The sequence below is a fragment of the Thamnophis elegans genome, chromosome 9 (assembly GCF_009769535.1).
Source record: "Thamnophis elegans isolate rThaEle1 chromosome 9, rThaEle1.pri, whole genome shotgun sequence".
Lineage (NCBI taxonomy): Eukaryota > Metazoa > Chordata > Lepidosauria > Squamata > Colubridae > Thamnophis > Thamnophis elegans.
This window is the reverse complement of record NC_045549.1, coordinates 45817375-45831016: the sequence shown is the minus strand read 5'-3', so window position 1 is coordinate 45831016 and position 13642 is coordinate 45817375. Positions and strand designations below refer to the sequence as shown.

The 13642-nt window shown below is 36.8% G+C and overlaps 1 protein-coding gene across 3 annotated transcripts in view; it reads left to right on the top strand.

Moving 5' to 3' along the window:
- Window positions 1-13642, top strand: part of MTUS1 (microtubule associated scaffold protein 1) — a 117455-nt gene that overhangs the window by 54587 nt on the left and 49226 nt on the right. For all 3 annotated transcript variants that reach the window (XM_032223735.1, XM_032223733.1, XM_032223734.1), the window contains 3 exons: window positions 1036-1167; window positions 2364-2471; window positions 4061-4111. In XM_032223735.1, coding sequence (XP_032079626.1) covers window positions 1036-1167; window positions 2364-2471; window positions 4061-4111 — 291 coding nt within the window. The remainder of the gene's footprint in view (window positions 1-1035; window positions 1168-2363; window positions 2472-4060; window positions 4112-13642) is intronic.

The following is a 13642-nucleotide window of genomic DNA, read 5'->3' as shown; positions in this document are numbered from 1 at the left end:
AACCTTGTAGCCTGAACTGTGAACATAGCAGTTGTGATTGAAATGATAAAATAATAATAAAAAACTTTAAATTACCTGCAATTGTTTAAACTATTGAATAATAGGTTACAATATTTTTGTGATCTTGGGAGTTATAGCTCATGCTGCTAAGTGAACTTTTTAACAAAGTATTCATCGTCCCTAAAGCTTCTAAACAAATAAGTTTTTCTTATAATAGAGCAATAGAGAAAGCATTAGTCCTTCAGATTGTGAAGATAATTGTCAGAAACACTTGGCCAATTTCAGGAACAGATGAGTCTTTTCATTCTAGCTAATAAAACAGGTATTGAATAGAAAAAATGAATATATTCACTTATTACTGAATATTGAGGAGAAAATAGCATGTTTCAGACAAATAAAAAGACAGCAATCTATGTTATTAATTGGCTAGTATATTTCACATCATAATCCAAAATATTATTCTTTTTCAGTTGTTGAATCAGTCTTAACAATGTGACAAGTTCATGCAGTTGACTTCTGTAACTAAGCTAGAACTTAGACTAGAACATAACCATTAACCATTAGACCATGTTCACCCTGATATCAATATGTGTGTGTCCATGCATACCTTTGAGTGAATTTTTCTATTTTTTTGCTTTGACTCCTGATTGCCTGGACTAATCCCTACATTTTTCTTGGCAAGGTTTTTCAGAAGTGGTTTGCCATTGCCTCTTTCCTATAGTGACTGAGCCAAGATCAGTAAGCTGGCTTTGTGCTTAAGATGGACTAGAATTTACCGTTGTCTTGTTTCTAGTCCAGTGGTAGTCAACCTGGTCCCTACTGCCCACTAGTGGGCGTTGCAACCTTAATGGTGGGTGGTAGGGGTTTGCTGTAACTCTGCTTTATAAATTTTATAAAGTAAAGTTACTTCCCTACTTTATAAATCACAATTACTGTGGAACCGGTAGACGGTTAGAAAATTTTACAGAATATTTTGAATATTCTCAAAATGTGGTCATCAATAAACTTGCAGTTTATGTTTTTTTTCCCCAATAGCTACAAGTGCTACTATTATCAAGAATGGAGAATGGACTCCCAAATCTGCATGTCAGAATGGTACTGCCGGACCCATCTCTCTAAAGCCGGTGCCCAGGCCACGACTCCTTTCACTGAAAAGTGGAGCGAAAGGTATTTGATCTCAGCAAGGATATATGAGGCAGTGATTGGCTGATGGTAATTACCATTTTAGTGAGAAACATACTGGGAAGATGACAGAAGATTGTTGATTCCTGTTGTTTTCATATCCACAACCCTGATGATAAAAAGTTTCTATTAAAAAGCTGATATTGATTGAAAACACCTAAGTTTGCAGTCATAGTGCTTATCTTTTTTTAAGTTGGAAATAACACTATTAAATTGCTTTAATAGGCAGAAAGGCCTTACAATCCTTAAACCAAAAAGTGGATTGTAATGATTTTTCTTGTCCAGGCATTGATTATCTTGATAACCTGAAAACAGTTTGAGATCAACTAATAAAGCTCCCTGAAGGTAACTTCCTATTTGAGAGCTTTTTTGTTTTTGTTTTTTTGGAAATTCTATGAAATGCCTTGTCTTTTCTTTATCTCCTTGGTTAATCATCTATTACAGATACTGTCACCATGGTAGCTGATTAACTTGACTGCTTTATGTAGATTGGAACCTTGAAGAACAGAATTGCTTAAATATAAATATGTTTAGCTACAAATTTATCAGTATAAAAAAGAAGACTTGGGCCTGTTTGGATGACAGTTGGCTGTTATTTGGTCTACGTATATTGAGCAGGAGAATAGAACTATAGAAACCACAATTTCTCACGATCTTGATCAACAGTAAAAGGAAAGATCATTGGCTTGCTTTCTGCTAGAAGGCTTAAGTGTCCTGAGAAGGATCTGCTGCTAATTTGGATCTTTTCCCAACCTTCATTCTGCAGTCATAGGATTTGAAGTATACAGCTTGGATAACCATTTGGAAGATAACAGATTGGGGAAGTTTTTTCTTAGTGGACCCAGTGCATGATAGAATCATTCAGTGGGAATTATCCTATGTTCATCTTCCATCATTGATTTCGAAAGAGCAATTTTACATATGTGGGATGAAAGAGGAGCAGAAACTGCAGAGCAGCTTCTGGGTTTTCCTTAGAAAGAAATGAAAATCCTTCATCAGTCTGGTGCCTTCCAGATGTGAACCAATCACTCCCAGCTAGCATAGCCACTTTAAAAGTTGAATATGTAGCATGCTTCTGCTAACTTTAAAAAGGAGCTGATGTTTGTCCATAGTTTTGAGGTATATTTGATACTTTACGTACTGCATCCTAACATAATTATTTTATGGATTTTTTTCTTAAGGAGCAAAAGGTAAATTAGCCTTAGTGAACCAATGTGTTCCCAAATCTTCTGGAGCTATTATTCTTCCAGGGAAAAAACCAAATGAACCAAGAGGGAGTCAACGATTAGGTAAAATGATCATTTCGTTCTTGTGTTGAATTGATGTAATTAAGATGAAAATCTACATATTTTATGCCTCCTTTTCTGTCACTAATCTGTTAATTAATTGGTATGACATTTGCTCAGTTTATAAGATCTAAGTTGGGCAAATGTGATTAAACTAGATTTTGAATATTTTACTCTATACAGAAAGATTTCTACCATTTTTTTCGGGGGCTGGGCAAAATTCTCATTTACTGATTAAATCAGTTACAAAATCCATTAAGATGCTAGACTAGCATTGGAGAATCTGGAATGAAGTCCACCTTTAGCCATAGACACTTACTGAATAATTTAGAGTCAACCAGTCCAACCTATTTCACAGGCAGGTTGTTAGAGAAAAATGGAAAGTGAGAGAACTACATTTTATTTATTTTTATGTATTAATTTATCAAATCTACACTGTCCAATTTACTAAGTGACTCTGGGCAATTTACAAACAATATATATTCTATTGAAGGAAAGACAACTAGTAAATCTAGCAATTATACCAACTTGGGAACCCTGATCTTGGCTATAATTGCATATTCATTTCTGAAAGATCATGTGAAGATATTTGAGATTGTTCCACACATTCCTTGTCTCAAATGAAAGTAGGGAATATATTAAATCTTACTGGCAGACTTCATTTCCTACGGGTTTTCCAGGAATCAATAATTAATGATAGGCTGCTACAATTAGATTAAATCACATATCTGGGGAATTCCTAACCCTTCCAGCGAAGTGTTCTCTATTCAGGCTACCCTTAGGAAAGACAGATTTTTAGATCTTTTTGCCTAAAAATATAAACTGCAGAACACAGTAAACTTTGGATCTTGAAAATAAGATGACAATACAATCTTACATATATGAAAGTTTTTTAAGGAAAATTTAATTTTAAACAAAACCAAATGTCCATATCAGAGGATTTCAAACTTTTTCAGATGAGAGACAAAGGGATTCCCATATCTCCTCAGAAGACTTAATTAAGAGACAAAACTTGAGTTATAGAAAACTGTCGGCCTTTTTCACCTTACTGGGTCTCTTGATGGAATTACAATTTTTCATAGAACACAGGATTGACAGAACCAACTTTGAAAATTCCTGCTCTAAAGGTCAGAAAAGGTGTATTTTTTGTCCTCCCAAAAATTTCTTTCCACTTTTATTAAAAAGGGGAGACTGCTTGGGAGAACAAAAGATTAATTCCATGTAAGTATGACTTTAGTGATAGATCATAAGCTACAACAATCAATGAATTCAGAAAGACTCAATATGGAGTAGCAGGCTTTGAGTGGAAAAGCACCCAAATCCCTCCTGATTATCTTTTCACAAATATTCCAGAAGCGGTATCTGTCCTTTATTAGAAGCAGAACTTTTAATAAGTTAAATAAAACTATATCCTTTTGATCTCCTAGTGTTAATATTCAGTAGCTGATACTGAGACAAATATTTTGATTTCAAGATCCAAACATATTTAAATGTTTTTGCAGGTAAAGTCTAATATGATCTATGGAAACCTCTCATAATGTGTTCATTTTGGTGGTGAGTTACATGCCAAATTAGAACTTTATCTTTTTCAGGACCTTCAGCACAAAATGGATCCAGGCATTTATTGTCACCATTCAGCTCTGGTGAGTAGTTTAGTCTTTCCCTTACATTCACTCCTAAATGTTTTATGCCATCACAAAATATTCCTGCCCTGAAATGTATAATATAGGTGTTTTGGAAAAGTTACATTTGTGTAATTACATAACTTACAATGGTGAATGCTTTGTGGGTCTAATAATTTGATGCTTAAATGCACAGGTCTTACATATGCTGATGAAGCTGCATATCCCATTTCCACGTCTTGATCAAATGTTTATGCATTACTTGGCCCTCTTGGATCAGTCATAGAGAAGTTTGAATGTTTTTGTTAATACCAGGGGTATCAAACTGGTGGTGTGTCACATGCAGGTCATGCCCAACCCAGTTTCACACATGGGAAATAACAAAATAACTATCCAGCATCCTTCTTGTTCCCATTGATCTCAGCAGCTTCATACATGATAAGTTCAAGCTTACATTTAAAGATATCATCATCACATTTAATTTTGTCCTGATATAATAAATATGTTGATTCTGTGGTTTTCTAATAGAGCAGTGCTGAATGGGACTTTTAGGCTCCTACCCTTGGCTATGCCTGCCTCTCCGCCAGGGTCCCACCTCCATGCATTAACCTCTAGCTTTTCCTCTTGGCCAGCCCGCACCTAGCTATTCACCCTGGCCAATGGCCCACAGCCCCTCTGTCCCACACCCTTTGGCATGGCCCATTTGCTGAAACAGCTTTTGTCCTGAGCCTTTGACCACCTGGGACAGTTAGCCTCCAGCCAATCAGCTAACTGCCAATGCTGGCAACCAGAAGCCATGGTGCAATTGATTGCAGGGTCTGGGGGAATTTGGGGGAAGTGGTGAAGCCAAACAGTCTCAGGTGCTTGTTAGGAGAAGGAAGAAGAGGGGGTGGAAGCTTCTCTGTACCTGATCGTGCCTCCCTGACACAGAATGGGCAGTGTTCGTTGCTGCAACTGCTGCCTGGGTTTGGTTGGAAGGAAAGAGTGGGAAGAGGGTACAATATAACAGGACATGATCTGTGGTTTAGTGGCCACGTCTACAGGGGCACACTTTCAACTCATAATGGGGCTTTTGGAGATTGAGCCTTCAGAGCTGCTATGGGAAAGCTGTTACATCAGACTAGAATTAATGTCCTCCACAATTTAGAACCAGTTATATAAGTATTTCACTGGCTTACGGAGGGTGGGGGCTGAGTGCTAAAGAAAATATTATTAGATAGACTAAACAGGTCCTGTTGGAATTATCCTGTTGTTTATTATCTGCATTTCTAGTTGTTTTCTGGAGATAGAACATAATTACATAATTCTTATTTGATTTGATGTTTTAAAGATATTTTAAATATTAATAGTAAAGCCAGCATGGCCCAGATTTGGCAACTATTGTATAATGCTTCATGTAAAAATCACGAGAAGGCAAACTACTCAAAGCATAGAAGTGTGGGAAAGTTACAGATATTACTTATGTTAATGTTTTATTGGACTGTCTCAATTACTCAAGGCAGAGGAGGGATTCAGCTGGTTCGCACCAGTTCAGGCAAACCGGTTAACTTTTTGCCCAATTCTGAGAACCAGCTAATCCCACCTCTGGCCTGCCACTCCCTGGAGTTCCCCCACATATAAGGTGACCAGATTTTCAGATTGGTAAAGAGGGACACCTTTGACCGGGTGGGGGGGGGGGCTTGATTAAAATTTTTATATGGAGCAACAAAAATTTTCATACAACGCAAAAATAGTATTGTAATATTTTTTATTTCAACATAACTACAATTTACAAATATAAATTGTAATTGTTGCCAAACATCAAAATTTTGATCACATGACCATGAGGATGCTGCAACGGTCGCTAAGTGTGAAAAATGGTCGCTAAGTGTGAAAAATGGTCGCTAAGTGTGAAAAATGGTCATCAGTCCCTTTTTTCAATGCCATTGTAACTTTGATCACTAAACCCATTATACCACCTTTCTTGCCACAGTTCTTAAGTGAATAACTGCAGCTGATAAGTTAGTAACATAAGTGAATCTGGTTTCCCCATTTGACTTTGTCAAAAGGTCACAAAAGGCAATTACATGACCCCAGGACACTGAAACCATCATAAATACGAATCTGTTGCCAAACATCAAAATTTTGATCACGTGACCATGAGGATGCTGCAACGGTTGCTAAGTGTGAAAATGGTCGCTAAGTGTGAAAAATGGTCATCAGTCACTTTTTTCAATGCCACTGTAACTTTGGTCACTAAATGAACTGTTTGAAAGCTAAGGCTATTTCAAAGTATTGTGCATAGAATTTTAAAAAAATTGTTTATTTCAATTTATTTTGGGTAGAATCCACACAGAATAAAACTATTTTAAAAAATCCTATGCACAATAAATAAAATATTATTTTAAAATACATTAAAAAAATAAAAGAAAAAAACCCGGCTCACTTACCAGCAGGCAGGCACTCCAAGTCAATCCAGAATGATGTAGATGTTAATACAAAGAACTGAGCAAATTAAAATGGTGAAATTAGTCCCAGGGAAATATTTTTCAAAGAAACCTTCCACAATTTTTCCCACACAAGCCGACCTCCAACCTCCGTACCCCTCCCATCCGGGAAATCCAGGAAGGAACAGTCGCTACTTCTCTAGCCAAAGTATTTCCTGGAACTCTATGGTACTGGGTCATCTTTTCTTATAAAAGGAAGTAAAAGGGGTGGGGGGGGGGTCCGTTTTCTTGCTTTAATGTTTTAATATCTTCAATGAAAGTACTGAGACATAGAGAGGGTTTAGACAGAGTGTCTTTTGTCTTGCCCCGGTTAGGATTTTTTAAGCAAATCCACTGTGCTTTCAACATGAAGCCAAAATCGGGACTTTTTTTAAACGCCACGGGACAAGGGACAAATTATTAGAAATTGTGACTGTCCCACCAAAATTGGGACGTCTGGTCACCTTACCCACATACCCCGTTTTCCTTCCAGGGTGGTGTAGGAGGCCTTCCAGGCCCAAAATGGAGTACAGGGGGCATCAGGGCTCCCCATGCCTTGTTTTGACTTCCAGGATAGTGCAGGAGACACCCTTGCACTAGGATGAGATGGGAATGGGGATTTTGAATTATCATTAATGTGGGGTGAATTGAGAATGGGGATTTTGAATTATGATATAAGTACGTACTAACCAGTAAAAGAGGAATGGAAAAAATCCCTATCTATAGATCAGCGTTTTTAAGTCTTGGCAAGTTTAAGATGGGTGAACTTCATGCTGCCTGGGGAATTCTGGGAATTAAAAGTCCATGTACCTTGAAGTTGCCAAAGTTGAGAAGCATGGGTCTACACTAGAGCTTAGGATTTTCCTTTCCTGTTTGGTGCAATTAAATAAATCAGTTGTGGTTTTGTTAACAAATAGTGATTAAAGTGAAATGAACCATTACTGGACTTTTTGTGAGAAACTGAAATTAAAAGTTGATCTGGGTTTTGATGATTAATAAGGCATATGGAAATAATGTAGACAAATGTTAATCTTAGAGTAAGAGTTTGATATATGTTTTACTTATATCTGTACCAAAGAAAGTTGGAAATCATTCTTTTTTAGTTTTCCTTCTTTTTCTCTTTCTTTCTTACACATTTTTTCTTTCCTGAGCCTGTTTTTTATTTGTTTATCCCTTAGCTTTTTTTTTTTTTGATGTATGAAGGATCAAATACTCAGCCATCATAATTCTACATTCCTTATTTACAGAAATAATATCAAAATTTAGAATCAAATCCACTGGGAGCCATCTCATATAAGGCAGGCTCTGAATCCCTCTAACCAAAAAGTGTTTATTGACAGAATAAAATATTTGTAGCTCAGGGTTGCACTGTGGGTTCCTTGGTGCTCTCTGAGCTTGATAATTTTCGTGCAGATGTTTCATTACCAAACTTGGTAACATCATCAGTACTAGAGTTTGCTCTTATTTCCATATACTAGTGGCTGACCCTGTCAGTGTTGATCAGTTGCTTCACAAAAAGTGTTTTTATTGGTGCAGGGTCTCTACAGCCTCAGGCAGAGAAGGGCTATTCTGCACCCCTCCCTCAAATGTTCTTTAAAATACAGAGTTCCCCAGCATTCCTTTAGGAACCTCCAACATGCAAGCTGTGGTTACTCATCCTAAAATGAATCCTCTTTACCTGGAGCTTCAAAATTTGCTGTTTGCTGGGAAGATGTGTAGCTAAAAGTCAGTCTACATTTAGTGTACATCTGATTTTGGGGATATTTCTTCATAACCAAACAAAAGTGTATTTTCTGTGCAGTTCACACCTCTTGCTTGCTGGATCTGGATGTCACACAGCAAAGCCCACATTTTGTAATTATCCCCCACGTCCTGTTTTGGCTGGCAGAGTGCAGGAGGCTGAGTTCTGTCATGCCCCCTGGCCATGCCCACCCAACCATACCCACCCAGCAACACTCACCCAGCCGGTCATTAAGACAGGGAACCGGTTGTTAAAATTATTTGAATCTAATCACTGAAATAAGGTACAAGCTTTCAAGTTCTCAGAAGTTTTCATTAGCCATCATTACAAACAAAATAAATAGAAATAGGAAAAGGAGAAAAAATCTAGTGTTAAAACCACAGAGCCTTCATTCTATCACATACTTAACACAGAAAAGGAAACTGGGTGTTGTGATCAGGTTTTAGTTTGCGTTAATATCCATGCTTGGAAAAAAAGCTGCTGAAATGTGTGTCTTGTGAGTTAAAATCCATCCGATGAATCTAGAATTTGTCCAGCCATTAAAGAAAATAGTTGTGGACCTGGATACTCCTAAATTGTTTTCCTTTTCCCTCAAATTGGGGACAAAAGAGTCAATACTAGCCACAAAGAGAATCTGGCCCTTCCTCTCCCCCTCCAGCTAAGCTGTAAAGAAAAGTGGCAATAATTTCATAAGTAATGACAAACCAGAAAGAAAGATTTCAGTTTGATCTAAAGTGGTATGAAGGAGGAAAATAATTCTAGTGCCATGAAAATTGCATCCCATCTACCTTACTACCCTAAAACATTTTCTTCTTGAACTTGATCTGCCGAACACAGATTTCTGTGCCTCCAACACAGATCCCTCATGAGAGACTTCCCCAGACTCCAGACCTGGCCCATGTTTCTCCCCAATCTCCTCACTGTCCGAATCTGTTGCCAGCTCCACTGGCTGTGAAGTAGCTGTACATGTGGACATGAGAAAACCCAATCTGAGAAAGCCATTACAAACAAGGTTACTGCTTCAAGAAGCAGATTGATTCATTTGCACCAATATGCTTTTGAACATGTTACATAATTCTACTAATTAGTATATAGCCTCAACATATAGCCCAATATAGGCAATATTTTATATTCTCTTGAGTTGATCAAGGTACTCCATGTAATTCTCATGTCATGAATAGGTTGCTGTTTCTTCAGCTTTTGGCTGATGCCATTTAGATTGATCTACCTCTGCAGGAATGGAGAACTAATTAAAACAGCCCTATGGCTTTGGCATGAATGTTTTCCTGAATATGCTTGAAGAATTTCCCACCTCTTACATCATAGATCTTATTAAAGCCTTGCCAGATTTTAGGCTATTTTTAAAAAAATTCTCTGCTAATGTACTTGTTATATAGCAAGTAATAGCAAGTAACAGCAGGGTTGCACTTCTGATCAGTTGTTTTATGGATTTGAGATAGGGATAAAATGGCTGGAGATATTGTGTGTGTGTGTGTGTGTATACATACATACACACCCATGCACATATACATACATACATACATACATACATACACATACACACACACACTCACACATAGAGTATATATATCTTGTGCATATCTTGAAATTAATTCAGTCCATTTTTTATATTTCAGGCATCTTCTTGTACTACTTTGCTCCTTTTTCGTAACCAATTCAGCATTTTTGAAACATGTTACAACTTTTCCCATCTGGAAAATTAGAATCAGTGAATCCAAAATTTGTAGGTCCTGCCTGGCATACAAAATTGGCTTAGTGGTCCCCCCCCTTCTGAAATGTACCTGGCAATTTAAAGTGACAAGTTGCAGCTAAGGCGCTGAGCTTGTCGATCAGAAAAATTGGCAGTTCAGTGGTTTGAATCCCTAGTGCTGTGTAATGGAGTAAGCTCCCATTACTTGTCCCAGTTTCTACCAACCTAGCTGTTCGAAAGCACATAAAAAATGCAAGTAGAAAAATAGGGACCACCTTTGGTGGGAAGGTAACAGCATTCCGTGGCCTTTGGCATTTAGTCATGCTGGTCACATGACCATGAAGACATCTTCAGACAGCATTGGCTCTTTGGATTTGAAATGGAGATGAGCACCGCCCCCTAGAGTTGGGAACAACTAGCACATATGTTCAAGGGGAACCTTTACATTTACCTAAATCATTTATCCTACATTAAAATTACTGTTTACTTAATGATAGTAGCACTCAATTAAAACAAATATGCAAAATTAGCCTAGCCCTATAGACAAAGGACTCTGTTTAGTAGTTTTAAAATCAAAAAAGAATATTGATACAACCACAAACAACACATCTACTTGTGTTTGATAAAAAAGAACCAAAAGGTTGTTGTCTATTCTTGCTGGGTCAAATAGCTTTCAGGATAATGAACGTAGAATTTGATTTACTAAAAACTGTTAATATAAGAAATGGTCTTAATCCATCTTGTGGAATGTTAAATCTTCTCCTCTAGTGGTCCTGAAAACTGAATGACATGGTCTGTGACATTACTGGTTGATGTATTCAGCTTGTGGAACCACCCACTTCTTTCTCCTCCTCCCTCTTTCTGTTGCCACTGTACAACACATTTGATTAAACCTGAGCAGTGTGATGTAATTCAGAGCTGCTTCTAAATCACAGAGCAGTTTTATTCTCAGGGTGAGCTTTGTTTTTGCTGGTAGGCAACGAAGCTGGCAGCAGGCTTTACTTTGTGGATATAGTATTTTCCTTCCTGGATTCTTTTAATTTTTCACCTGTTTGTGGCATCTCAGTGGAGAAAAGAAGGTTTGTTTATCTGGCCAGCTACTCCATGCCTTCAAAGCTGAGTTACAAAAATAGTATGTGACAGTATATGGAGAATGTTTCCTGCTTGTTTTTCTTCCAATTCCTCTAAAGACATGTTATGGTCCCCCAAATTCTCCTTATCCAACATGCATGTTCGACTAACTGCAAAAGGATTACTCCGAAATCTTCGGCTTCCCTCTGGATATAGGAGAAGCACAGTTATTATTCATGCAGGTTAGTATATTTTCCTGTATGCCTGGGGGACATCTTGTTGACTTCTATGGCTGTTAATAGCAAATATGAATTGTTCAGTGTGCATTTCTTTTTCACAATATTCATGAGAAATATTCTTAGAAAATCCAGCAATCCATTTTTCAGTAGCTGAATGTAATGTGTGTGTCTGTGTATATGTGGTTACCTGTAATGGTTGTGTACTAAGTAGAACATATGTGTAATCTGTTTAAAATATTTTTTTAAAAAAGTGATTTTAAGTTGAATTTTTGTACATCAATGACCTGCAGTGGTCATGGTCTCTTAATAGATGTCTATTGGTGTTAAAAGAGTTTTGAATTTCAATTCTATATCTTCTTAATATCTTGAGCATAATGGTACATGGAATTCTGAAAGTCTATGCATGAATTTAGAGAAGAAATTATTCTATATTAGGAATCTCAATTCTAGGGCACATTACTATGCAATACAAATTTTGCAGTTGCAATTAATGAGAATGGACTTTATTTTTCTAAAATGGACAGATTCATTTTGTTCAACACTTTTCTTCATTTGATTAGTGATTAGAAAGAAAAAAAGGGGAATTTTGGCATACAGATTTTAAAATAGTCTACAGCAAATTTTATAAATTATTCAAAGCCTTTTATTATTGTTTTATCCATGTCTGTTCCCAAGCATGAAATTCTGGCTGTGCTTCTCATTTCTGTCCCCACATTCTGCGGGAAATTCCTTTTCAGACTGGCTGTGGCAGCTAGTATAGTAATCTCTTCTGAGCATTTTGAGTATTTTTCATATTCAGACTAGCACATTAGTGCTCATGGCTATTCTAATCTTTTCTCTGTGTTCATGCACATGCAGAAAAGAGCTATTTGTATCCCCTTCAGTAGCTTAGCACAATAGCCAGTCTAAGCATACAATAAAGCTTAATTGTTATAGTTTTGACTGCTTGCTAGGAAATAAATTGTCTAATTAATCACGGACTGCATGTGAAACACCAAAATTTGTTGTTTAGATAGCTTTGTACACTTTCTGCTTAATAGTCTCTTAATAGTAAGTGCTGGAAAGATTAGAAAACAAAACAAAACAGAATACAGATGTAAAAATGTATACTCTATGCAATTTGCAATTATCTCAGTAGCTTGACTTAAATAACTGCATATGTCAAGGCTGCTATGCGTATAATCATATGAACATTGGCTATCATTTGTTCTCTTCTGATATGACTTGAATATGTTTCTGAATCCAAAATGAATTTTCAAAATGTGCTTGTAACATTTTTTTAACAAAATAGGCTTATCTATGGTCCCTAGAAATGAATCCATAGAGGACAGCATATTGCAATGACTGTGAATACGTATGTCTTTAATATGCAGACTAAACTGAGTTTAGCATGGTATAGAGAGTTTACAAAACATAGAAACAGATTATTCACCTCATTGGCCATATTACTGTTTGTTAAATAGGTAGCTGCAAGTATTCTGTTTTGCCTTCTTTGCAAGTAAAATATTTGGCTGATAAAAGCTGTTGCCTAAGGAATTGGCACCGACTAAACCTAGATTCATTAATGGATTTATGAAGAGAGGGAGGGAGGGAGAGAGGGAGAGAGAGAGAGAGAGAGAGATAGAATGAGAATGAGAATGAGAATGAGAATTTGAGCATAACTATTCTTTGCAATCCTTGTCTAAATATTTGTTACTGGCTTGTATGAAAATAAATCCCTGCTCTGGCACTGATTCCATCATGGCATAAATACTCATGAAGCTGCATTATGAGTTTGGTTTTAAGATGCTGAATTACAGTTAACAGTCATGTTTAATACAGAGATGTTGCCCATTGAAATGAATCAGAGATGGTTAAAAGTCATCAAAACATAATTGATCAATAATGTGTACCTTTACTTTTTCTGCCTAAATAGTGCTTTTGAAGTGACATTCCCTCTAGCATGAGAGGAAGGAATGTGGCAATAGTAATCAATAGTAATCTGTGCTATCTAAAGGCATCATTGATGTTATTGACAGTGGTGAGCACTGAGCAGGAAATAATTATAGAATAGAAGCAGCAAGTAGGAATCTTCTAATTGAGGTTAAATATGTTCCATCAGCTGGGCTTCTGAGGAAATATAATCAAGTTGGAAATTTTAAAAAAGGTTTGTGCGATGTTTTTAAGACTTGTTAACTTTAAGATATGTGGACTTCAAGTCCCAGAATTCACCAACTCCCAGGTTAATCTGGGAGCTGAAATCCACATATCTTAAAAGTTGTCATGTTTGAAAAATACTGGTTTAGTTGAATTACATATTGCTATGGAGTGTTGCATAAAATTATT